The 27,986-nt window shown below is 39.5% G+C and overlaps 1 protein-coding gene across 1 annotated transcript; it reads right to left on the bottom strand.

Moving 5' to 3' along the window:
* On the bottom strand, positions 1–27,436 carry LOC105255394 (homeobox protein Hmx). The gene is made up of 3 exons (XM_011264653.3): positions 25,711–27,436; positions 7,253–7,481; positions 1–1,814 (listed from the first exon to the last, which is right to left on the bottom strand). Exons 1-3 carry the CDS (start codon positions 26,468–26,470, stop codon positions 1,568–1,570), a joined length of 1,236 nt encoding a protein of 411 aa, XP_011262955.1. The 5' UTR covers positions 26,471–27,436; the 3' UTR covers positions 1–1,567.
* Positions 27,437–27,986: the final 550 nt, after the last annotated feature.

Consider the following 27,986-nt stretch of genomic DNA (forward strand, 5'->3'; position numbering starts at 1 on the left):
ACCAGTGTCGGCGCGGTCGTTCTCGAAAGGATGTTATAATTAGATAGCGAGGATTGTGTAGCAGTTAAACCATTTTATATATGCATTTCAATTCTTTTTCTCGTATATACAACGTTACATGTACTTACATAACATCACATCGTTCGCTATAATAATATAATTACGACTGAACTCTTAATTTAAAAATATACATACCTAATCATATGACGACGACGATCGTAGTGAGGGGTGTACATGTGTGTGTGAGTGTGTGATGTGTATGGGTAGCAATATATAATATAATAATAATCATCATAATAATATTCCGGGATATAATGTGATCTTGATTGCATTTCTTGTCGCGCGTTGCGCGAAGTAATATATACAGGACGCATATAACAATCAAAGAGAACGCCATCGATACGTTGGCACGACAGCGCATTTTCTTGCGTATACAAGTATATTTCATATCGTACAAGTATAATGTCTAATTACAACTATGGCGCCTAATATGTACACAAGATATGTCAACTGTTCCGTTAGGCCCGCATTTACATTTTGACGATGAAAAAATATCTTTATTCGTTAAAGGAAAAAATTGAAAATCTCTTTCTCTCCCTTTCAGCAATATTCATCAGCTGATTACTCGCTAATGCATCTAGAATAAAATTTAGAATTTACCGGGTCACACACACACACACACACACGGGCAGCGTGAAATGCGATGTTGAATGAGGATGTAAATACGGACCTTAATCTCTTCGCTCTTTTGCAATCGATGATTTCTCTCGACGCGATGCGCAACGTGCAGCTTCCCCTTAGAAAAGGATCGAGTAGGTCAATACGGTGGGACATTATCGAAACGTTCGGACACGTTTGACGCAATCTGAAAATAACATTCGGAGAGGATTTCTCTCGCTCTCGCAGCTCTATTTCGTCGAATCGAGACACGGACATGTCGATAATGTCGCATCAACCGGGGTTAATTGCGACAATCTCATCTCGCGAGGAAGAACGGACGCTTTTAATGCGATCCGATTGTTCGTACATGATAGATTCAGGACGATTATCGTGTCGTATCGATGATATATCGACCGCGCGATCGCTTAACTGCTTAAAGTCGTGACAATAATATGGCAAAACCTCGAGCTGCGGCTAAAACAAGCGTTACAGCTCCGAGAATACGTGGTGCGTAAGGCAATGTACATATGTTCGATTTCGCGGTGCTCTTTAGGACGTTCGTGTTCATGGTTGTCGCCTGAATATCGTAAGGCAGAAGGAAGGCGATGCTCTAGAATGTAGCCTACGTCTCGTATAACTATTCTAGAAAAACAAATGAAAAAAAAATCTCCTTTATCGTTACCTTATATCGATCGATCGATGAGCGGAATGAGCGTCCCGTCGTTCGCTAATCTCGTGAAGCAAATGAAGGAACGGAACGTACATTGATCGAAATTGAAGAACGAGCGACTTTGATATCCGACTCTTCGTTCCGATCTGATCTTCGTCGGACGCAGACGAGACGAAGATGATGGAGCGAAGACGATTCACTTGGCGAGACTCTCCCGGAGATCTACGTCGTCGCGCTTCAGCAAATTGGCTCGGCGAGAGGCTGCGGTGGGCCGTAGGGGGAGGCCCATTGACCCACCCCAGGATGGGTCAATGTCGTCGCCGACGACTGCTGCCTGCTGTCCAAACTGGACACCGGCGTGCCACCGGGATGCCCGGACACTGTCGTCGGGTACGCCACTTTGCCGAGGGCCTCGGCCTGCAGGGACAGCATCAGCCGATTCGCGGCCTGTCTCTCGGCCTCCCGCTCCTCCGCCGTTTGTCTCCTGCAACACAATCGAGCGACGTTGTTCCCGATTAATTTGTTAAATTGCTTCGACGTCGAAATCGCTATTATAAGAAAAAAAAATCGTATTTTTCGCGGTAAATCTCTCGATCAAAGATATTTGAAGAAATGTGTCATCTATTCTTCGAGTCGAAATTTTGCTCTTATTTTTAATTTCAATATCTATTTACCATAAACTATGATATTTTAAATAGGATTGTTCGATTATTGAGAAATACACATTTCTATTTTTGATTCGTAAAATCAATTAAATATTTTAGCCGGGAGTTTAATTAACGTATAAATAAGTCATCATGTGTCACGTGCCATTATTAATCATTTATAATCCAGTAATAGAGAAATAGTTTTCGTGCATGGCGTATTCTCATTTCAAATAGTATTTTGTTAATTGTTGATCGATATGTACAGCTAAATCGATTAACGCTTAGCGCACCATCGGGATTAAGCGAGGACGATTTGCGCGGAGCAAGGCTCGCTCGGTGAGAGGAAGCGAGGCGGAGTAAAGGACGGGGAGAAAATAGAGTGGCGGTCGTTGGGGCGGAAAACAGAAGACGGATGTAATAAAGTTAATTCGATTCGTCACTATGGCGAGAAATGGCAGCCACCTTGCCCGCAGGGTGGCTCGCGCGATGTCTGTTTTCTAGCGCTAAGTCTATTAGGGCGCCGCAAAATGGCCGACTCGTTTTGCTAAGGTCGATAGAGCTTGCGCGCGCGATCACCCAAGTGGTAAACAGCAAGCTTTTTTTCATCGTCATACGAGTGTTCATTAAGAATATAATATCTTTCATTTAATGCCATTTTTGCGTGAGAAGACAAATTTTTTCAAGTCACCTGGATCAGTCAGAAGTCTACGAATAAAGGCGTCTAGTCTAAGATTTGCCTGGACGCTGCAGTTTTGACAGTCTCCGAGGAAACGAGCTTCCGTGACAGGACGAACCCGATGGGAGGCGAGCTAATCCCGACGTTTCCCTACGACTAGCACAACGTTCGATCGTTATAATTTTCTAAAACTGGTTCTCCTCCCGGGCGTAATGCCCGGACCTTACTAAAGACCGGTGGCGCGGACGCCCGTGTCCTCCTTACGAATTATGCCGCGTTCCGGCCTATCGCGGCGCAGGTACGCTATCTCGTTGACCCTCTTTTTGCCCGCCTTTTTCGGCCGCGAGTTGAGCAACACGATCCGACAAACAACTTCCTGTAATTTTCTTCGCCCGATACGTATTAACGAGCTACCCGGTGGTACCGACGACGCGGCGATCGCTCGCCGTTTCGAAATTTACCTTTTCGATTCCCAAAAGTATTCTCGAATCTTCATTTATTTTGATATAATTTTATCGAATCGATCTCGTTAACGAGCGTATATGATCTTAATGAGACGCGAGGCATTTTTCTTTTTATCTGCGAGAATTTGCGTAAAATGACATTTAAATCTGTCAGACATTTATAATAAAAATTTAGTATCTTTATTATAATCAATTACAATAAGTATTTTTAAATAAAATAAAATTAAATATTTTTAATTATAATAAAAACTTATTAATATAATTATGCAGTATTCTTTCAACATTATAAAATATATAGACATTTAATATCTTTTCATTTATATTTATATGATAAAAATTTTAAACTTTCTAGATTTCTTTTATTATCCTTGTTGATTCCACAGGATTAATTATTGCGTTTCCAATTGTCGCGATAATCGGAATAAGTAAGAATATGAATCGCATAATGGGGAGTGTAATATAATTCAAAATAGAAACGGAGCGAGGATTTAACGCGCGTTATCGCTTTTATCAGCCGTCCGTGGCGATTGAATCTCTCGCCGCCGCCTGTCTCCGAAATCCATTGCGGCTACGCCATTGCAGCAGTGACAGGTGCACCTACGCCTCTGCAAGTAATTAACGCGGTTAGCGATTAATAATTGACGACACCGTGCCGATTACATTTTGCAGCCCCCGACGCAGCCTCGCCCTATCCACTGCGGCCGGCATAACCATATTCTCTCGCAACCTGGGACACATTACTCTTATCTTTATACTTTAGCGCAGGCTTTCGGGGCCCGATGTAGAGATCGACTCGCGGACAGAATCAGAGAAAGAAGCTCGCAAAGTCACTCTTTCATTCTAATTAATCCGTCATATTCCTCTCGACAATCATTACGTCTATTTTATTAATTACTAAAGTAGTTTTACGGAGAAAAATGTCGTATCTTGACACTATTATAATTTAATAAGATTGCTGCAAGATTATTGAAGATTATTTTGCGATAACGATATAAAATTTTGAATTGTGGGAACTGTCAAAAATTTGCATGCATGCGGAAAAATTGAATCTCACGTGTGAAAATTAATCAAAAAATGTAATTGTATTTATTCACGTAGATGGATATAAATGTATGTTAAAACATGTCGAAAAAGAGGGGATATATATCTGTAAATTATTTTAATTATTACAAAAATTGCGCCGCAAATTCTTTTCCCATATTATCTTTATATACTCTTTCGCCGAATTTGTACCGTAAAAGGTAAACAGATACGAGTTGAAGAAAATCGTCGATGAAACTCTAATCATCTTTAATCGTGACGCATAATGCCGATTGATTTTTCTTCCGCGTTACCTGCTGTATTAAACGCGCGCGATATATCGTCGTGCCTGCGAATCGTGTTTGAACGGTTACCGGCCTGATCCTACACTGTAACCGATGAATGTTTAACGATGCAGATCGGTGGGGTCGAACCGGCCCGGCAGAGATCGAAACGATTCAGCCAACGGATTCGAGAGAACGTTTGACAGTTTAAAAGCCAAGAAGCTCTCTCGCGGAGGGGCTGAAAGAGGTGACGGGGGTGAAGGAAAGGGGGGAAACGCAGGGAGGATTGGCAGTCAAAGCGGCGGCGAAGAAGGGGGGGAGGTGGGGCAGACAGGGTGCGCGCGCGACGGGAGGGAAGAGACTACATTATGTACGGGACAGGGCTAAGCTGTTAGGTATCTGAATTATTGAGGCCGAGTTATCTCATCTCTGCCTACAGTCATCTCGTTACTTTAAACGCAGCTGCACGCCGGACCGCACCGCGCACTCGCGTCGCGTTAAGGCTCCGCGTGTTATGCGCGCTCCGAGGAAGACGAGCGGGCGCGTCCTCTTCGAATTTCTCGATCCTTTTGCTCGCCGAACAGGCTCGAATTCTAATCCGCAGTTTTGCCCTCTGTAGACGAGGTATCTCTTTGGAAAAACTTGGAGGAATTTCTTTCGTATCTGGACAAATCAAGGAATTCTCAGAGATACTTATTGACATAATTTTTTTAAATTCTCTTTAATATTTTATTTATTTATTTTATAAGGTTTTATATTGTAAAGAATACGTAAAAATATAAGCCAAGTTATGAATTATGTATTTATCATAATAAACTATTTTCTAAAATAAGTTTTTTTATTGTATACATTTTCTAATGCTTTTCACTGATATGAAGATACAATTTAAATTGCTAGGTTTATTGCAAATTGAAAAAAATTGAATAGTTTATATGCATTACTAAATATTCTTTTTATTGTAATTAGTGATAAAAAAATTTTAATGCTCTGCAAGTGAAAAATGTTTATTTTACAAAAACTATTCGATTTTTTTCAATTTACAATAAATCTAGCAATTTAAATAGCTTTGTGTTTTTCCTTCATATCAAGAGCATTAGAAAATGTATACAATAAAAAAAACTTATTATTTTAGAAAATTGTATCAAAAAATTTTTTTAAATATTCTTTTTATCCGGAATATTTTAAATTAAAATATTTGGAGGATCAAGAAATTTTCACGAAATTTTTTACAAGGTTTGAGTAAAAGAATTACTTTACTTTGATAAAATAAACTGATTACAAGAGATAGAGAGAGAGAGAGAGAGAGCTTTCGTTGAATAAAAAAAAAGAAAAATTCCCGAAGGCTTCCAACGTCATATCCTTCCCCGAGATTTTTATTTCCGTTACATTTCTTCAACGCGACTCTCGAACGAGAAAAAGTCCGCGCGCGGTGACGCGTTATTGATCGCGCGTATGATTACCGTGTCGTGCGTGCGTCTTTAATTAAAAATGATGTACTTGTCACTCGGGCGTGAAGTTAATTCGTCGTAACATTCTAGACAAATGTACCTGTCACGGCGATAACGTTCCCGAGCGTACTGAGACAGATAACGCGTGTCGTCGGATTCTAAATTGAATTTCACGCTCGCTCCTCTCTCGCGACGACAAAAAACTTCTTGCTCGTCTCCATATGCATATGAGACACGTACAAGATAAGTCTCGGAACTCGCGTCCGTAATCCGAGAGGAGATATAGATCTTGTTGCGAGAAGCTCTTGCGGTTTTTCCTTCGATATCGAGATGTCAATTTATTGAGTTATGCAATACTGAAAATTAAAAAAAAAAGATGGAGAGAGAAAGCAGGTAAATAAAATCAATTGATCCTCGTATTCGTGTTCGATAACGCACGATTTCTGCGAGGTACATATTTTAATAGATAAAAATGATTGCTTCTATGCAATACATTGCATGTATAATTTTAAGTCATTTTGATACCAAAAGTAGACCGGCGAATTGAATAATAACTAACCAAGTCTGTTCGAGACTCGCAATTATCACAAAACGAAATTAGAAATGTTCATATTTTAACGCCACGTCGTTTCAAACCGCACGTAACGTAGTGACAACATCGGCGTAAAATAGCGCGCGTTAAAATTGAAAGAACCTTTGATTCCCGATCTTTTTCGAGGAGACATGGAGTGATCCTTATCGGTGTTGACGACATCGAAAATTTAAATCCTCGGCGAAATTTAATCCTCGCCAAAATGACGAAAGAACGAGTCGTCCGAGAGGTCCATCGACCGATCGTAGCGCGATTTGACGTTCAAGAATCATCGTCGTTGAACCCTCGAAAATCTCTCCGCAGGAACTTTTACCGCTTTATCACCGCACGCTTCGTAGAAAACGATCCCAGGACTCCACAGCGCGACAACAATTTTAGAAATTCTGACGCGGTCAAGGAACGGAAAGAGAACGGAATACGTACGAGACGCAAGGATAAAGAGGGACAAGGAGAATCCTCCGGAGAATGTCATCAGGGCCCGCCGTCTCGCCGCCGAGACGCCCCCTGCGCTTCCTTTTTTATCTAAATGACGTGTTTTCGTCCTCCCTTATCTTGAAGAGACTCCAATACATTTGACTGCCAATGCGTTTTACAGATATACGCGTCAGGCCGCGGCTAACCCGCTATTAACATTCCGAGCGCGGTTTCCAGCTCGCGTTTTCTTCCCTTTCTTCTCCCTCTGGAAGATTCATTCGTCGTGGAAACAATGCTCGGTCTACAAATCACCAACGTTGCCACGGATAAATCGCCACGATTTCGCGTTTACGTTATAAAATATCGCCTGGACTCACCTCCACTTCGTCCGCCTGTTTTGGAACCAGGTTTTCACCTGCGCGTCCGTCATCTTCAGGGACTTGGCCAGCGCCGCCCGTTCGGCGGACGCCAAGTACTTTTGCTTGTGAAAACGCTTCTCCAGCTCGGCGATCTGCAGCCTCGTGAAGCTGGTCCTCGGCTTCTTCCTCTTCGGCGGCGTTCGGTTCTGATAGGGATGGCCGATCCGCCTCGGAAATGCTCCGGCCACTACGTCAAGAAAGAGAAAAAAAAAGAAGAGCTTGATAAACGGACTATCCGAGACATTTCCTACACACATTCTAGCGACATTCTGTGGCTATTACGTCAGCGCGTGTTCCTTACGGTATTCTAAATATAGAAGCCTTTAAATTGAACAGGTTGTCGATACGCGTTTAAGGATATCCTAGTTCAAGTGACACGGCAGGTTTACGTGCTTAGAAAAATTTACCTCAAGTAAGGAACTGTCAATGAAAAATGTCATCGTAAAGAATGTGCCGGCGTTTTATTATTCACGTATGAGCCTTTACGATATCTTTATGATATAATCGATGGCTCGATACGATGGACGGATAAAGTTTTTGACGGATAATATCGTAATTTATGTTCATCGCTCCAACGTTTCTCGCTTAATATCCGTCCGCTCCGTCTTCTATTATGCCTCGATAGCCGGCTATCGGTGTCATTAAGCACTTATCTCCCTTAGCGTAGTAATAGCGCGCGAGTAACTATGCTAAATGCCGCGTGCGAGCGAGTGGATTTGCATACGTAATGAGAAATTGCGCGATATTAGCAATTTCACGAGGATATCGGATACGCAGCAACCTGCGCGCGGATATCGCGAAGGCGAATCGTCCTGCGACGGTCCTGCTAATGGATTAAAACACGGTATCCGAGGAGAATTCGAAGAGATTTAAAGCGAATTTAGCGATTGTAGCTCGACCACTTTTCCGCGATTGTGCACGATTCCCAATTGGCGAGCTGTTCACCTCGAGTTATTTGCCGAATTAATTAGAGAATCGATAACACGGGAATGTAATCTCGCCTCGAGATTACGGAATCGTGTCGCTCGTATTCAACGAGCTCGTATTTATTTTATAAGAATGAATCGACGCACTACTTATTTTGATGCAATTTCGAAGCGAGGAAGGAAGGGATACATATTCAATGTACAATGACGGCCTACATTTTCAACTTTGATTTACTGCTAAATAACACGAGTAATACGCTCCAGGAACCCTCTCATTATGGCCTCCTCCCTCCCCCTTTCTTTGCATGAAGTCGATCCGAGGATCGCGTGCGTTTAAGCGATATTTATACGAATGAATGTCGACTATTCTGTCGAGATAATTCTTTCTTTCTTTCTTTCTTTTTCGACGCGACAAGGGCAACGAAACAAGAGAATTTCCGCCGAGAAATGTACGAGTGGCCCGAGTATCTCTCCTCGCGTTTCGTCCACCGAACTTCTCTCCCGCGTAATTTGCTGCAAAACCGAGGAATCATCGTTATAAAGGGTAAAAGGGCCATCGAGCGAGTATTATCCCATTACGCGCCCCCTTTTTCTCATCCCCCTTTTACCCCGTTCGTCCTTTATCGCCGCTCCTCGTCCGGAAATAGATCCCATCGCGAGCGATTCGGATGATAATTTCATTATCGCGTTTATTCACGATTTTCCCGATCGATCCGTAAACGTCGAGGTGTATATCAGACCCGCGATATGCCAAATAATCAACCGTCCATGAATAATATCTCCGACGAAGATTCTTACAATTAAATATATTGAATGTTAATGAAGGGAAGAGAGGGGAAAAATACCAATTAGTCATCGGCCGATCAATTTTCATTCGATTCCTCGTGATTTGCGAGAAAATGCATGATTTATACGGCATGTAATCACAGCGATCCTCGATTACGCTTCGAGGCACGCACAAACGCACGCATATACGCGCGACATAATGACTACAATTGATAAATGATTCGAGAGACCGCATCGGGAATATTCCCGATTGATTTCTCACAATTGCCTCGCAATATGTTGGCGGCGACGTGCGAGTGGCGGGCAAATTACGATGATACGGCGAGCGCATCATCAAGAAAGAACAGACCGCGCCATATTTCGCTCTCGGTTTGTTTCCCGCGACGACCACCCGCGTAATTCGCTCCTTGCAGCGTGCTTCGACCTCACATTGGCCTCTCACATTCTTATCCCGCTCGCGCGCGAAAGGCTCCTTGCGTCATCGTTCTTACGCTTATTAGGACGATATAATCGCGTAGTGGCTATTATGCTTCGTTAGATTATCGCGGCGTACTAGACCAGCTCCGATGCGGTTTCTTTCTCTCTCTCTCTCTTCCTTATAATCCATTCGTAATTACCTTTGCGGAATGGTCAGACACACGCCTGTACAAGGATTCGCAAAGGATCCGACGAAACTTTCATGACATGAATAAGATGATAGAATCGTGTGACATGAATAAAGATAATTTGTATTTCTATGAAAATAGAAATTTATATTTCTTCAACAAGAAGGATAATCGAACGATCCATCTTTTATCTATCGAGGAAATCTATTGAAGTAACTAAAAGAAGGACAAGAAAGAATATTATATTGATTTATGTTTCTTTTTTATTTTTTATTAGTGATATTTTGCGAGTTGTCTGGACACAGAATTGTCTCAACGAGAGTAAGGATGTTTACTATCGAGTAGTACATACGATCGATGGCGAATAATTAATTAATGGCGTTTGTTACGAGGCGAGGAAGAGGAATGATCTCTGCCAAAGTGACTGGGAACCAGGGATTCACAAAGGATCCGACGAAACTTTCATGAATAAGATGATAGAATCGTGTGACATGAATAAAGATAATTTGTATATTTCTATGAAAATAGAAACTTATATTTCTTCAACAAGAAGGATAATCGAACGATCCATCTTTTATCTATCGAGGAAATCTATTGAAGTAACTAAAAGAAGGACAAGAAAGAATATTATATTGATTTATGTTTCTTTTTTATTTTTTATTAGTGATATTTTGCGAGTTGTCTGGACACAGAATTGTCTCAACGAGAGTAAGGATGTTTACTATCGAGTAGTACATACGATCGATGGCGAACAATTAATTAATGGCGTTTGTTACGAGGCGAGGAAGAGGAATGATCTCTGCCAAAGTGACTGGGAACCAGAGATTCGCAAAGGATCCGACGAAACTTTCATGAATAAGATGATAGAATCGTGTGACATGAATAAGATAATTCTATTTCTATAAAAATAGAAGCTTATATTTCTTCAAGAAGGATAATCCATCGAACGATTATCCATCTTTTACCTATCGAGGAAACCTATCGAAGTAACTAAAAGATTAAAGGACAAGAAAGAATATTATATTGACGATTTTTATCATGAGAATGTCTGGCTCTCACTATCTGCACAGGTTTCTTTCGCCATTTTGAATACGCATCATTTATGTTTCTTTTTTTATTTTTTATTAATGATATCTTGCGAGTTGTCTGGACACAGAATTGTCTCAACGAGAGTAAGGATGTTTACTATCGAGTAGTACATACGATCGATGGCGAATAATTAATTAATGGCGTCTGTTACGAGGCGAGGAAGAGGAATGATCTCTGCCAAAGTGACTCGGAACCAGAGATTCGCAAAGGATCCGACGAAATTTTCATGAATAAGATGATAGAATCGTGTGACATGAATAAGATAATTCTATTTCTATAAAAATAGAAGAAGCTTATATTTCTTCAAGAAGGATAATCCATCGAACGATTATCCATCTTTTACCTATCGAGGAAACCTATCGAAGTAACTAAAAGATTAAAGGACAAGAAAGAATATTATATTGACGATTTTTATCATGAGAATGTCTGGCTCTCACTATCTGCACAGGTTTCTTTCGCCATTTTGAATACGCATCATTTATGTTTCTTTTTTTATTTTTTATTAATGATATCTTGCGAGTTGTCTGGACACAGAATTGTCTCAACGAGAGTAAGGATGTTTACTATCGAGTAGCGCATACGATCGATGGCGAACAATTAATTAATGGCGTCTGTTACGAGGCAAGGAAGAGGAACGATCTCCGCCAAAGTGACCGGGAACTTTTGATATCGAGAAAGGGGGAAAAAGCGACCATCTCGTAAAACCAATTAGGCTCCGTTCTGCCAGCCATAACTCAGCGTTTGACGATAACGTTCTCGATTCCTGTTAATTAACTGCATTTAAGGCATCGCTTGTTTCAATCTGACATTTAAACGTGGGTGTAGACTCGCATCGCAACCAGAAATTAGGAAGCAAATCTATTAAAGGACTAATAATATTTGTTCGTAGTGTCGGTTCGTTTCTCGAAAAATATAACAAAGTCAAGAAAATAAGTCGTACATTACACTTTTGTTTGTCTTCTTGCAAAATTGGATTCGTGCATGATTGCGCTTTCGTGTATCCAACGATATCGTCGTACAAAGTCGCCATTGTTAGCGTGTTTAACGGCGGTTTAGTCGTCGCGATTTGTCAAATGATTAAAGCACGACTTTGGAAATATTTTGCCATCTATGTGTCGATTTCCGACGCTAAAAATTGATATTAAAATAATACTTTTAAAAGGAGAAATTTTTCTACACTTGTAAAAAAGAAAAAATAAAAAAAAATATTTTTAAAAGAGAGCCTATAATTTTTCGATATAAAGTAGACAAATATGCTTTTGATTTAGAAGCGATATTCCAATATCTGATGGTAATAAAATATTTTAATAATATATTTCTAAACAATATCAGAGGTACAATATTAATTATCTTTTTTATTCCTTCTTCTTTATTATTTGTCTTTCATTTCCCTCGCTACGTAATAAAAAATACTTTATATTATTATAATTTTCAATTACATTAAATTTATTTAAATATTAATAATACGAATTTATTTTAATAGCAATTAGATTAATTTTCTTCAATATAATAATTTGCAAAGTCTATATTTCATGTTCATACAAAAATCTTACGTAAAATTATTTATGTAAAGACATATTTTGTTATAATTTAAATATTATTATAATGAGAGAGAAATTCAAAACTAGAATAGAGAGATTTTCGTATTAATAAATAAGAAATCACGAAAAGATTTTGTTTAGAAGACTAATGTAAGGACATATCCGGGGATGGCCCTTACATTATGGTGGTAAAAACAAGATGGCGGCACGTCGCCGCAAAATGATCGGTGTAAATAAACGTGCAAAAATCAACCTAGCAAAAATCATCGTCGTATTTTCAGTGTTAAAACTTCTTCAACCTCTTATTATATATTTTATGATACATTCATGCAAATACGCTGATTTGTCTCTATTTCTGCGCAATAATTATCGTTTGTCTCATATATCTGTAATTGGTACATTGGGAAATATATTCTATTTAATCGTCATGTATTTTCTAAAACTGATCTATTTAATCCAAATTATTTATCGCAATTAATCTACTCGGCAATTTCAATAACTTTGATGTGGAATTGCATTTTAATGACTTTATGGAACCATCTTAAAAAATATTGGATGTCAGTGAATATCGGAAAATAGTAGATATCAGAATCTGTTCATCGATTGATTTTCATCATTCACAAAATTTATGACTGCAAATATTGCATTTGTCATCTCTTTTGCAAGTCCTGTATTAAGCTACTTAAACAATATAAAGGAATCTCTGAAATACGACTGAGATGACGATAATCGCATAAAAAAATTTTTTCAAGCGCGTACAGCGCGGGAAGAAGAGACGGAAAGACTTTAATAAAGAATGGCAGGTTTTTCGCGAAACGCGCAAACGGTTTCATCTTCGGTGACCTACTGAGCTTGTAACATAACCTTTGTCGACGACGATGACGGTTCCTCCCGCGACCGAGAAAGAGACCAGGCCTGGAATTATTTGGTGATGCAATCGCGCGTCGCTGTCGCAGCGGCGAACCTAGAGAAAGTCATTATACTTTGAGCACGTTCTGCCTGGTAATGGAGTTTGTGGCCTTCAAAGTAAATTGTTTTTCTGCGCGGAGCGCGGATTCCACGACCGGCAACCGCGGTCGAAGTCGTTGAAAAGGAGAAGATCTCGCTGTATTTCGCGCTCGAGGCACTTGTCGCCAAACCTCGACCCGAGCCCTCTTAATCCTTTCGCAGATAATCCTGCGAGGCTCTGTGTTTATCCTCTTTAGTTCTCAAGTTAATAGTTTTCAAACATTTTTCACCATCCATAAGCAAAATTCTCCGTCTTTTTTATTTTAATAAACATTTGTCGTGGATTTTTTTATTCGGAAATTATTCCTTGCAATTTGAATTTATATCTCGCGTTTCTGTTTTGCTTTCATTTACACGCAGATGACAGTGTATCGATAATTTCTGCTTCTATCAAATTTATTTTAATTATTCTTATTCAACGGATTGTATGCACAATCCCTTTCAAGCTTCTTTTCCTTTCTATCATGTTTCATTAAAAGATAATAAAAAATATAATAAAAAATAATTCAAATGCAATTTAATAATTATTTCGTTGAAATGTCCGTCCCATACCTAGCTTTGGATTTTAATTGCACGGACGCAATGTTGTAAACTCGACAAAATCCATAAATGAAATAGGGATGCAAAATACGTCGAGAGAGAGAAGGGGTATTGCATTCATCGTGGATAATATCTGGGATCTCTGGACATGCAATTTCAGGTGCAATCCTATCTGTAGCTGAATCTTTATGAGGGATTTACTAAAAAGTTACCTTCTATTACTGCGAAATGTACACATATTTAGAAAACATCAATATATATACAGCATGTATTATACGTACACGCACACGCGCATGCATCGTCGATGGTGTGTAATTGAACCGACAGACAGGTAAAGGGCACTAAACGGATTCGTAGAAATCATATTCCATTCTATAAAATTACGCTTCCCAACCCTCGCCTAATATCGCCGTCTTAGACACGCTTCCCGTATGCCACATTTGGTTCCCCCCTCTCTATCATCCCGACTTTTGCCTCAAAGAATTGTACTTTTCTCACGAGAGATTAATAAAGATTGCTACAAGTTTACTTATCGTCGGATTTTGATGAAAAGAACATGAGAAGAATAAGCTGTTTTATGCGAGCGCGATTTCTATCGGATAAGAATAAACATTATTTTCCCTCAGTAAGTACTTATTGCGCGCCTGAGAGGTAAAATTAGACACCCCCTTTTCGTAATTAAAGCTGTTCGAGAAATCGCGGCGGGTCTGCAAAGCGCAAAAGATAAGTACGATAATGGAAATGCTGTTGCTTTGTTAGTACTTAATTAGAACAGCGAAGGGTGAAAACTAAACGTTTCCCGGAATGTATATTCGATGGGGGGGTTCCAATCGTGAAAATTTAAGATGTGCCGATAAAAAACGCGTAAGGATATTATAATCTTTAAATTTTATTCCCTCAATTTTTTCGGGGGAGAAATAAATTTCTCGCGGGGAGGAAAATTTTCCTGAAAGACGTGGTCTCGTCTTCTGTCGATATTTTCCTAACAGCACGAAGAAACCACGACATGGAACCCACTGTGCTTTCTTGTGTGTCTTTTGCACTATTCTTATCTCGCGTCTATTTATTCGATTGATTCCTACTTCCTATTTATAACGATTCAATATACATATGAAGATCAATGCAAATGCGATAAAAATATATTGCAGAGCGACAAAGTTTGCTACTAAATATAACGGCAAGATTAATTACTCTATTTCGGCGTGTATTACGCACATTTTACGATGCTAAGATGAGATCGTCCATTCGATCAAATTTGTGCCTCGCGCTTAAAGATTTAATTAACCGATCGTTACGTAATGTTGAAAACTTGGGAAGTCACGATGAAGGGGGACTCGTCTCACTCGCGTCGATCGAAAAAGGGAGATGTGAGAGTCGCGAGCACCGATCATTTCTCAAACTCTATAACTTGATATAAACCCCCCTCCCTCCGTCCCCCTCGACCTGGGTGGTAAACGGAAGAGCGAGAGGTAAAACGGCGTTGCCTTACATTATCGATATTACGAGGCGTCGATAAAAAATCGCATAAAATTAAGCAAGCTCTCGCACGTGTTCGCGATAAAACTCAATACCTTTAGCCTATGGATATTTGCCAGGGGTTCTCATTTTTTCTGCTTTATCGGATTTCGATTGTTGTCACGAGAGGTTTCGAAGGATCCGTTATATAAACGTTCCTTTATTGTCCTGTCTTTAAATTAGCTAAATAGCACGCTTAATATTAATATTTTAAATATAATCAAATCTATCATTATACTAATATTTTTATATTTATATATACTTTTTCTATATATATTTTATATACTTTTTTTGTTTTCGTTGAATATTTATTCGCATGTCGCAAGAACCTAATATATTCTCCCCCCGAGTTCTAAATAAGACCGAATTTTCGCTTTATTATTTAAAGTAACCGTAAAGTAAGACGGGGCATCATATATATTCTAAATGTATCGTAAACCGCAGCGTATAAGTTACCTCGCATTCTCATACGCGTATAGAAACAAGCATTGCGTACAAGCATTCCATCAATTCAACAGCCCGTTAAATGTCTCTTCATTTCTCGACAGCGTATTTTATTGCAATTCTTATTTTACCCGATGCTATTAATTTTAAGAATCTTCTAAATGCACGATCTCAGACTCAATATCTCGTTTAGAATTGCTTCCCATCGTCAGGATTAATTAAATCGGCACGATTGTTACAAGTGCTCGAAGAAATACGGGAGATTCATGGCGGATTCGTCAGTCGCATCCATACATTATGACGAGCGACGCGCGATCAAGGTCTCCCGAAATTCGCTCTGACATGCCGCCGAAGACCCGACGGCAAATCCCGCCGATTTCTCCGGGGACTGGAAAAAAATCGCGAATGATATGCCGGAAACCGTAACGCGTCCCGGACGGCGGCGGCCTCGCCCTGTATTCGCGATAAAATATCGTCAACGCGCGACCCCGCATTTTTTCGACGCACCGAAAATGCCGGTCAAAAGATTTGCCGCCCCGCAGCACCGTCTCTGGGGGATGCTCGATCGACAGGAGGGCAGATTCCGGCCGATTTCTCGTATATATCTCGCACGCGAGAGAATACCGGGCCTCTTTGTTGCGAGCGGTCGGCCAATCAATTGACCCTCCCTTGTTTGAAAATATCGCGTTTTGCACGCGCGAACCGCGTCCGATTCTTTTGTAAACACAGCCGATATCGAAACTAATGGGTTGTTAGAAGCATAACGAAGTCTATCGCAAGATTCTCAAAAAGTTGCTTAGGAAAATAGTAATATTTTCTATTGCGCGCTTTGAAAATATATTATACTTTACTAAGCAAAATATAGAGGCTTGATAAGGTAAAAAAAGATATAATAAAAAATATTATAGTAAAAGAATTAAATTATTAGAAGAATATACGTGATAAATGAAGAAAAATAAGACATATTATAAAAAAAGGAAATACGTAGAAAAGAAAATACATAAAATTCATAATTAAAATAAAACAAAATTTTCAAAATTTAAGAAATAAAAATTGATTGTGAACATGAAACGTGTGCGAAGTAAATTAATTATTTCAATGGACAAGTTCTTGTCGTTCATTATTTAACAAAAATGTGAAACATCCTTTAAATCGGACATTATCATCGAAATTATAGCATCATTGCCACCTCGTAAAACGATTCGAATCACCGTATCTCGACCCAAATCGGAGTCGTTTCGAGATCGACGCGATTCGCTCTACTCGCGTCTACTCGCGCTAATTGTCTGCAGCAAAATTAAACTGAAGTCACGTTAATTATATAATTTCCCCGCGTCGTTGTTGGGCAATGAGGGGGATTGGTCCATCGGCGCGACCAGCGAATGCGAGAGCAACGAGAGCGATGATGGACGAGCGCGCCTGACCTTACGAGGGCTGCCAAGCTCGCCCAGCGAAATCCCTAACTCTCGACACTAACTCGATCAGTCAACGCCCACCGTTGGCCCGCACCGTTGCTCGGCTCTAATCTGCCTCCAGATTAATTACTACGTAATGCCAGCCTGAATAATTATCGTTTCTACGGAAACCCGCTCCCGCACCCATATTCGCATACGTGTTCTCCTTGCGGTGTTTCTCTGCCTTTCCTCCTCCCCAAAATGTGCAAACGTCTCTATGTATACCGTATAACATCTGATTCTATTAGGTTCTATTAGAGTTAATGACGTATAACGAGTAATTTGAGCAGAGAAATAGAGAGAGAGAGAGAGACGCAATATATTTAATTTAAATTATTTAATTACGTCTTATATACCTGACTTGAAATTAAAATCGTTGATAAAATACTTGAACAGTTATATAAAAGCCCATTGTCTTGATTTTATAATATTTCGTTATATAAGCGTGCAGTTTACACATTATTTGTTGCCTAATCGTAACGATAATTCGTCATTTCGAATATACATGTTTACCTTCTTAAAATTTTTTTGTTATTTCGATAATAAAAAATCATGTGCAAACTTTAAAGCCCATTGTCTTGATTTTATAATATTTCGTTATATAAGCGTGCAAGTTTACACATTATTTGTTGCGTAATCGTAACGATAATTCGTCACTTCGAATATACATGTTTACCTTCTTAAAATTTTTTTGTTATTTCGATAATAAAAAATAATGTATAAACTTTAACAGAAAACACTAAATGCCAGAAGCAATTCCGCTGCATTTTTGCGTTTTCAAAATTGAAGTAATATAGTTGTTATATTAATAATCACCTATAGTTATTAATAATCACCTATAGTTTGTTATATTAATAATCATTTATTTTATTAATATCGACATAAATATCAAACATTCTGAATGTGTGATTCATATTTCAATTATTAACTCTTCTCTATTAATAGATAATCTTTTCTTATATAAATCAGATTAACAATTGAAAGACAAACTTAAGAAAATAGTTTATAATTTTCGAATTGCCGATTTGAAAATCGAATATTAAATCGGATAATTGAATCGATATTTTAGGAAAGGCAATATCTGCGCTGTATTTCTGAAAATATTTTATATATTTATATTAATTTCCTATTATTACTAGGAAACGTTTTTTTCGCGCACTCGCGGCCATTCACAGCCGATGGAGATTGCAAGAAATTTCGAATCCATGTCTATATACACTGAAAAAAAGGAGTGGCTATAATTGATTATGATAATCCAAACTTGATAAATGTTACTCACTGCTGTGGTGAAAGGTAGTTTTAATTAAACGTAAAATATTTATAACTATTTTTTGAAAATTATATTATATTTAATTATATTATATATTATATTATATTATCTTTAATATTTATAACTATTATTAAGGATGTTTTGTATGTACAATCCCAGAAAAAGTTGCTGAAAATCAATATTGACGAATGTCCACTTTTGGTGTATTTTGAGTATGAGAAACTGTGTGAAATATTACAATTTGATCTGAGCTACAGTACAAAGATGTATTTTTTAATATTTATTGCGTTTTTACTGAAATATATGATCCGAATTTTATTAATCGAAATGATTAACTTTGGCAGAGAATTTCGCCTTGTGTCAGATACATGGCTGACTTCATTAAATTATATTTAATATCTTTTTAACCAGTTAGTACTTGTATAATATTATTTGACCAAATATTTTCTCTGTATCTAAACTTTTGCAAATTTTAAACAAATTCTGAATATTATTTCCATGTGTTTTTGTCATTTGAATCGACATTGGTTATACATTTCCCATAAGAACGCATGTTAATTCGATGCAAATTAAAATCCTTATAACTTGTAAATGCTTTAGTGAATTGATTTAAAAATTGTACTGAAGATTCTAAACGTGTAAGGACAATTCGATACAATTTTCATTAAATTCTCAATATTTTGAAAATAGGTACAAAACATCCTTAAATATTTTGTTGTTATTATACTTGATGATAAAAACTAAATATTTCAAAAAATGCATTATTAAATGCATCTTATAGGTTTGCCCAGAATTTTTTTTCAATGTATACATTATGTACATACATATACACGCTTAAACATACACCGGTATAAGTAACCATAGATCACGCGCGGTCCAAAGGATCCGCGATTGGTAGCATCCGGCCTTGAGCCTCGTCAGAGTTTCTCGATATATCCGACCTGTAGAAATTTCCAATTTCTAAGTAGCTAATAAACAGCCTCCTAATTATGTAATTCATAATAATTCGTATCTAGGCGCTGCTACCGTCCGCGGCCACCGGATTCGCCGTCGAATCGAGCACAAAACGAGCACATATGAACACATAATTTTTTTTTTTTAATAATCCTACCCCGTAATTTCTAATATCTTATTGAGACGCGAGGAAAGCGCCGCTCGTGCGAGAGTATTTGGCAAGTATGGCCTCCGGGGGTCCCTGAAATACTAGAAATTGCGGGTTTTGCGAGCTACCGCAAAACTCTACATAACATGTAACACACTTAATTCATTCGCATTCACATTCGCCTACGGACATATACATATATATGTATATGTGTATACATTTGGACAATTTCATCGGCGAAGACGCCGCCGCGGCATCGACGGATTCTGGTTTTCAGGTTTCGGTCACGCGATGCCTTTTTTCTCTGTTCCCGGTACCCGCTTATCTCTGGGCCCGAGGCGTATCGACGCACCGTTTTCTGTATCTTTGTGTGTTGCCGGTCGTATGAGACTAACTCGCCGAGGTTGGGAAGAGCTCGTCCTCTCTTAGAATAGCTCGGACACCGGACGGCGACGATTCGAGTGATCCTTTCTGGATTTTTTGTACGCGCGTACAATATCATCTCGAGTGTGTACATCGCGATCGTACGCGACGTTACGTAAGGGGAACCGGTCTTGCTCGTTCGCAAAAGGGAAGGAGGAGGCCTCTTGAAACGAATTCGCCGTGCCATTGTGCCGTAACCGTTTCCCAGAAGGGCGCAAATCAGAGAAGTAATATGCGGACGTAAAAGTGCGAAGGCCTAATTATTATTGAACGCCTCTTTCTCTCTATCCACGCGGAGAGCGTACATTGTAGAAAATTACTGTTGCGGGCCCGCCAACGTTCTTCCAAGCTCGGGTCCGCAGACTCATCGCCCGAGGATCATCATCGGACCCGTTCTCTTGCGTGGTAACTACAATTGAAGAGTTCAATTAGAAACCGGTCCAAGTTGGCCGAGAGCTAAACAAATGAGACAATATGTATCGACTCGAAAATGCGTTTGCTCTAGTGTCATTTTAAAAAGCAGCATCCCATACTCTCGTTTTTTTTATACCTCCGAAAATTAAAATTCCCCAGCAAAAGGAGCTGTTTATCGATCGTGCATCCTTACGTCTAATGTGTGTTCTTGAATAAAATTTAAATTTAACACGATACGAAACGAAGCGATAGCGGATGTGAATTTTAATAAGTGCAATTTCACACAATTTAGTTTGGAGGGGAATCGGAATTAGTTTCAGGATTTAATATTGAATATTTTAGGAGTAGATTTACATTAACTTTTTGAAGAAAATATGGAGTAATTATTTGTTTTAGAATAGTGATATCAATTATGTTTACAAATTTATTAAGTATATATGTCTATTTAATATTATGAATTAATTTAATACGTTTTTTAATTATTAAAATGGGTTATTACCTCGAATACGGTATAAATGAATATATTTATATTGAAAAATTATTTTATCTTTAATTTTAATGTATATTTTTTTTTTTTTTTTTTTTTTTTTTTTTTTTTTTTTTATTATTTTATCTTTAATTTTAATGTATATATATGTTTTATTTTAGGCTTTAAATTTGTTTTAATAATTATAATTTAAATTATAAAGTTAATAGAAAATCTCACTTGATTTTCTTTTGATGTTGTTAAATTTGTTTTTAATAGGACTTTTTACTCAAGACCCGCTCCAGATTTTCCATTTCGATCGAGTAGTCAATAAAGTGTAGATTTATTGAAAATAGAAGGCATTTCTGAAATAATTCTTCCTTTCGTGAGATCTCGATACGTCATATCAATTTAATTGGCGATGTAAAACAGTATTGCCGAAGGAAAGAAATTCCGTACTGTTAACGGAACTATCTTTCCAGGACAAGAATTTAGTCACGCTTTGCGTGTGAAATATACAGAATTTTGTGAGATTTGTGATTTTTTGCGAGGGCTCTACAAGACGTTACAATCTTGAAAGTGCATTTTTGCAAGAAGTATCCGTGGAGTGTGGTTCTGAAGCATTCGTAGAATCGTTCGAACCCACTTTTAACGACGAGCGCATTCTGCCGATCGCATTGGCGTAGTTCCCTAGTCTTGTGTGAAGATGTAATATTTTCTTCCCGAAAAAAAGTTATCGCGTAGCGTAAATACTTGAGTTCAAACAACCGATTATCGACAATAGAAACGAGTATACGTTCGTTAAGTCTTTATCGCCCGTTAAACACAACCATAACAAGGAATGTAACATTCGAGACCGTAAAAACTGATGTTAGAAACTAGATAAAAATAAGAGATCTATTTTATGCGAGTTGGATTATCTCTACAAGTGCACTATTATTATACATACATCTGATCTATTACATATGTAAATTATTTATTTCTGTTTATATATCATTTACATTTCAATTATGCAATTATTGATTTAATAGAGCCAAATTAGACGAAGATAAATAAATGATTTACATATTGCACTATAATCATCGATTAAAATTGAAACATCAAATGCGCAGAAAAAAAATAAGTGTCAAATCAAAACTTATATACTTAAACTAACGCGTTCGTTGTTTCGTATATACGCAACAATTTATAATCTTCTTAGAAGAATTTAATAATTTTAAATTTCAACAATTTTATAGTCTTATTTTAATATTGTAATTGTCACCTCAATTATATATAATTATTTAATTCTACTTTAAGAAAATTATAATCTTTGATTTAAAAATGTTATTATCTAACATTGTTTCTTTTCCATTCAAGAAAATTAAATCTTAAATCTTAAGAATATATTTTTCTTGATTGAACTATATCAAATGGCTTCGTTCAAGTAAGCAATTATTCAAGCAATTATATTTTTCTTTAATTAACGTAATAAAATCTCATTTCAAGATTTCCATGTTAAAACTAAATATATTTTCAAAACAAGAATGTCCTTTTTTTCTGTGTAAATTTGAAGTTCTTCGTCTACTTTGCTACGCCGGTGACTGAGCAGCTCGAAGAGCTATTTGCTTACAATCAGAGCGAGACGATTATGTCAAATCGGTAAGATTGTTTCTCTGAACGTAAATTGCAATCTGGTTTCGCGATAGTTATGTGCGATTTTTATAGCGCTTCGTTTCGTAGCCACTATAATGGATCCTCCTCGAGTTCGCGCGTGGCATTGAAGGAAGCAGAGATCGATATACAAACGTAAAAATCATGTAATAACGTTGAAGAGAATCGGGCAATTAGTGTCTCAATTCATAGTTGCTTCGAAATTACGTAGCGTCTTAATCGTAAAGCGGCACTTCCGGTCGATTCGGAGTCGTTGCTTCCCTCCCCGAGGCCCTAATCGAGTGTCATTTCAGTGTCAAAATGACAGGTGGCACAGGGAAATAATCGAGGCAAAGAGACACAAAGCAAATAATGATATAGTTCGTTCGTCAAGCGAAACGTTATGCGCTCTCTTATATTTCCTGCGAGTTAAATCACTTTCGGAAAATGTGCGTCGCGATCGATCCGACCAAAACATCCCGTCCGATCGCCATAATATGCTAAATAAATGGCAGCACAAACGCAATTAGCATTTTCGCCTCGTTCGAGCGATCGCGACATAAATAAACGGTTTTAATTATTCAAGGTACACGCGTCGTGCATTATATTTTAATTATTTCACAAGCGCGTATATCGATCACAATACTTTCCATTTAAAAAACTGCTGCTATCACGCACGTATATTATGCATATATTACGCATATATTTGAATATAAAATTTTTATAAGAAAGTATATTTGACGAGTGTGCGCTTTCTCTTGTAATAACATCTCCTTAAAGAAAAATTAATAGCACGCCGTATTTTTCGATTTCTTCAAAATCTTTGAAATTCGAAGGAAAATTCGTGATATCCAGGAATGACCCGAAATGTCAAAACTGCGAAAATTGTACATGTCAATCGACATTCGCGCGGAATCACGTACAATATATTTGAAAGATTACTTGTTTCATTGCGTGTCGATGCTCCCCCCCCTCTCTCTCTCTTTGGCAGGCATTAAGCGTACTTGGAACAAAATAATCGGGCGGGAGAGTAATGTTGCTCGTACGCATAAATACATTTCACTCACGCCACGCGAGTAATAGCGGGTTTCATTACCCGCACGAAAAAGTCGGCGCATTCGAGAGAATGTAAACGTTAATTATGTATTTTGCACGTACCTGTATTTTAACGTTTTACACTTTTACGTCCCTTTGCCCGCGTGCAATGATCGCGACCGTAATGATCCCTCGGCGCAGCAACATTTCCCGTATCGTATTTCTCTCTCTCCCGATTAAAGCAAATTAAAATTATACCTTCTAAGAGAGAAAGAGACATATATGTACTGCGAGTTTAAATTGCTTTCGCAAATTACAGATATCTCGAAAGCACGCGGTGAAACACGAGGCGCTCCGAGTAACAGAAGTTCCTTTTTTTTTCCCCCCGCAACTTTATATCGCGTTTTTATAAATTGTACGTATGTGTATGTACGAAACAAAACTGTTGCATTTTTATTGTTCGCGTGACAAGATACGACTGATATTTCGCGCCATATTTATATCGGATTAAAATACCGATTCCGAGTTCAAAGCTCTCTTCTTCGTAGTTTATCTGGTAAGCCGAGTGAGAATAGAGATCGGAGATTGTCGGGATCAGCTGAGTCAAGGAGAACAAAAAGGGTTATCGAGCGGACGGAGCGAGACGTAACGTGACGACTTGCTCTTGTCCGCACGCCATTAAAGTGTCACTCGGTGCCTTCGACGATTTCGTAGCCGGGCTCTGATCGCGACGACGGCGCGAGTGAATAATTCGCCGCTGATACATAATTGATATCCTCTATATATTTTAGCAGTCGCGAAGCGAAGCGCAGTAATGACACCAAGTAAGAGACCCACGCCTCTCTCCAGCCCCCGGGGTCGCCGTCTAAAGATATACCCATCCGAATTAGAGGAATTGACATAGGTGATCGCCAATCGGCAACGCCTCTCTCGTCGCTTTATATTTCGTCACTCGATTCTATCGAGCAGTCGGTCCAATTCCCGCCGGGAATTAATATCTGACAATCTCGCTAATTGCATAAATCATCCGTTCCTTCTGCATCGTGTAATGAGATGCATATAATTCGATCGAACATATATGTACGTATGTACCACATGCGCGATCGTTATCTCGCCGCGGAGATAGTAATAACGATTCGTAATGACGAGAGAGATAAGTAAACCAATTAATGTTTCACAGGCGGTGTTTAATAGCTAATATCTTTTTTTTTCCACCAAGATATCGCATATCGTACAATTATGCGAATAATTATGCGAATTATACATTTATGCAGACCTGATATTTAAATAACTGTCGGCGGAGAAAGAGAAAGAGAGATGAACTTATGAATTTATTGGATATACGTTTTTTTTTGTTTCAAATCGGCATTATTTTTAAACTATCCGAAACTATTTTTAAAAATTATTTTCAAATTATCCGCTGGATGTGAGTGTCTAATAAAGCTTCGATGTTACTTTAGACTTGATAGAAATTGAGACGGTTATTCTTTATTTAAAACGTCTATGTTTCGTGCATCGCGATAAATTAATGAAGATTGATGGTATAATGTACATCGAAATATCGTTATTTCGTAATTATAAACGTGAATTCGACAACTCTCTGATGTGGAACGAAATGCTCAAGTTTAATTTTCTTACTTTCTCTCGAAAATTTCTAAAACATTATTTATCCGAGACAGAATCATCTCTTCGAGATGAAAATAAGTAGCCACAAGTATATAAGATAACGATCAATATCTTTATCGAAAGTCTTATTCCTTTTTCGGAGCAACTTGAAACTAAACGTATGTTAATTTGACAAGGAAAATTTTCTCCTCCACACAAGCTTTACTGATCTTACATCATATTAATATTAACTAAATGTAAATCTGTAGAATTAAGTCTGAAAAAAGAGAGAGTAATCGATGGAGAACAATGCGCGTACTTCTTATAAGAATTATCGAACAATCAAATATTCAAGAGATTTCAAGTTGACTGAGATGATACTTTCCAACATTAATCTCCTCATTAATGAGAAAAAAGGAGTACACTTAATTTTCAAAAAAAGAATTTAATACACTTAATTTTCAATTCTTGCGATACATACGTAATTAATGAATCCCGGAGGATTTTATCATCTTAAAGTGCACACACGTGTGTCACTAAATTACCTTACATACTATGTACCTGCTAATCTATCCTTGAGATGCGGATGGGGCTGCAGGGGATGCGCGGCGAGGTTCGCCAAGAGACTCGCCCTGTGAAGACCCGCCGCCGCGGCCTGTTGCTGACTGTGCTGGAGGGCCTGCAGGCTCCAGGGTGGTATCAGGGCCTGTGCAGGTAGAGCGCCGCTCGGCGCACCGTTCGCCCCCGGCGGCCGATGCGCCGGTACCCTTATGACCCCGCCGCCGGTGTAGATGAGATTGGTACCGGTAGGGAAGAGCCGGAAGGGGGCGAGGAGGTCCGCCGCCGAGGCGCAGTGAATGGACGAGGACGAGTTGGCGCGAGTGTCGGGCGTGCTGTCGTCGTCGTCCTTCTCCGACAGCTTCTCCTCGGCATCGTGTCCCCAGGACCGTCTGCCATCGTCCAGGACGCCGCCCAGAGACGTCTGATTGTTGTTGTTATTGTTGTTGCCCTCCTCCCAGGACCATTTTCTCTCCTTGTCGCTGTCAGGCTCTTCCGAGGACGGGCTCTTCGGAGGGTTTCGGACGCCGCTGTCGCCCAGCAGGCGACTTATGCTGAACGGGTGGCTCCGGGAAGAGTCGTTCGGCAGCGTCCTCGCGCCGGTTTGACTCGGGGGTGGCGAAGTGGAGCACTCGGACGTCTCCTGGGACACGTGACGGCCGTCGTGGCTCGCGTAATTTCGCGGACTGCAGCTGCGAGAATCCGAGTCGTCCACGTTGATCTCCTCCGTCGCGTCCACGTCGCTATCGCCGCGTTCCGACATGGTGTCTCCTTCCTCCTCGCGAGAACTCGACGCTTGGTATCGGCTTCCGCCGAGAAGATTTACGTTTCAAACAGCGGGTGTCTTCATCGAGTCGTCGTGGGAATGAATGATGGAATGTCGACGAAGAGGATTAATTAGGAGAGAACCTTTTGTTCGGGAGGACCAGATTACGATGGATTCAAGAGTTCGACGAGCGTTAAAATTTATTGCACGACCAATTTGATCTGGACCACCTCATAAATTTCGCATCGAGTGGCGGCCATTTTGTTTCTACGCATGTATATCGACGCTACTACCATTTATATACACAGGACGGAAAAAACTTACCGAATATATTCATTTCTCCCCAAGTTTTTTCTCGCTAATTCACCGTCTTTCTGTCTCCACTCTTCTCTCAACCAGTTTGAGATGCTACATTCCAAGCGCGAGTTTCACTGATTTCGCTCACTGACTCGATCAGCTATCAATTCTCGTTGACACATAAACAGCGATTCTGTCCGTATCGATACACCAACTATGTCTTCAGAAACTAAAATCCATCCTTGAATCACGTTTCTTTTCCATGAAGCATATCGAGAACCAACGAGCCTCTTTCGAGGCTGGTTTCCCTATCATTTTGAACGCAGATAAGAAATATCTCTGCCGCTTTGTCGGGTCACTTGGGTCGGAAATCGTACTGGAAAACTTTGTTTCCTCCCGGAAAATTCCCGACCTCGCACTAACAACAAGCCCGAGTCTTGACAGGTCTCAGTCTCAGAGCCGAAAAATCAACTTGCCGGGAACACTAGACGAAAGACGCGCACGGCGAAGGACTGCACTTCATCAAAATATAATAAGCCGCGTTCGCACGATCATCGAAACGGCGAAAGGGGGGAACTCGTTCTCCATTTCGTCAACGAAACTCGGAGTCCTCGGTGGCTTAACCGGAGCGCCGGCGAGTGCGTGAGTCCGGATCGGTCGCGTCGAGAGAGACCAGACGTTGTGAGGGCACCGGTGAAGCCAGATGGTTTATCCCTACCAGGACGGCGAGATGCGTCGCCGACTCCCGGCACCTGAGTTCCAGGTAGCCTCGCCCACTGTCGGTTGGTCCGACCAATCCGGCAACGGCTCTCTACGCCCACGGCCCCTCGTATTGGTCGCTGTTAAATTGATACCTATTTAACATTTGAGCAGAGTGTTGCAGGCGCGATCGCCTTTTTCCCTTGTATTATTTATTGCTCGATCGTCGTGCCTCCTTTTTTCGCCTTCTTCTCTCGCTCGCTCCGCCGCTTCTTTCCTTCGCGTTTCTTCTCCTGCCGCGTTCTCCACGGATAGTCCTTATAGCTATCTCCGTCTCTTTCGCTCTCATGCCACGCCGCATCGAGTCGAGGAAGTGGCGGGACTTAATTACGGAGAATATTCTTACTACCCTCTCGCCTTCTCCCTTTCTCTCTTTCGCTCTCTTCTTTTCTCTCGTTTATTCGTCCCGTCGTATATTATCGTATCATGGACGCCATGAGGAGAATGCAAGAACAGC

Source organism: Camponotus floridanus, unplaced genomic scaffold, assembly GCF_003227725.1.
Source record: "Camponotus floridanus strain SB8 unplaced genomic scaffold, Cflo_v7.5 scaffold16, whole genome shotgun sequence".
Taxonomy (NCBI): domain Eukaryota; kingdom Metazoa; phylum Arthropoda; class Insecta; order Hymenoptera; family Formicidae; genus Camponotus; species Camponotus floridanus.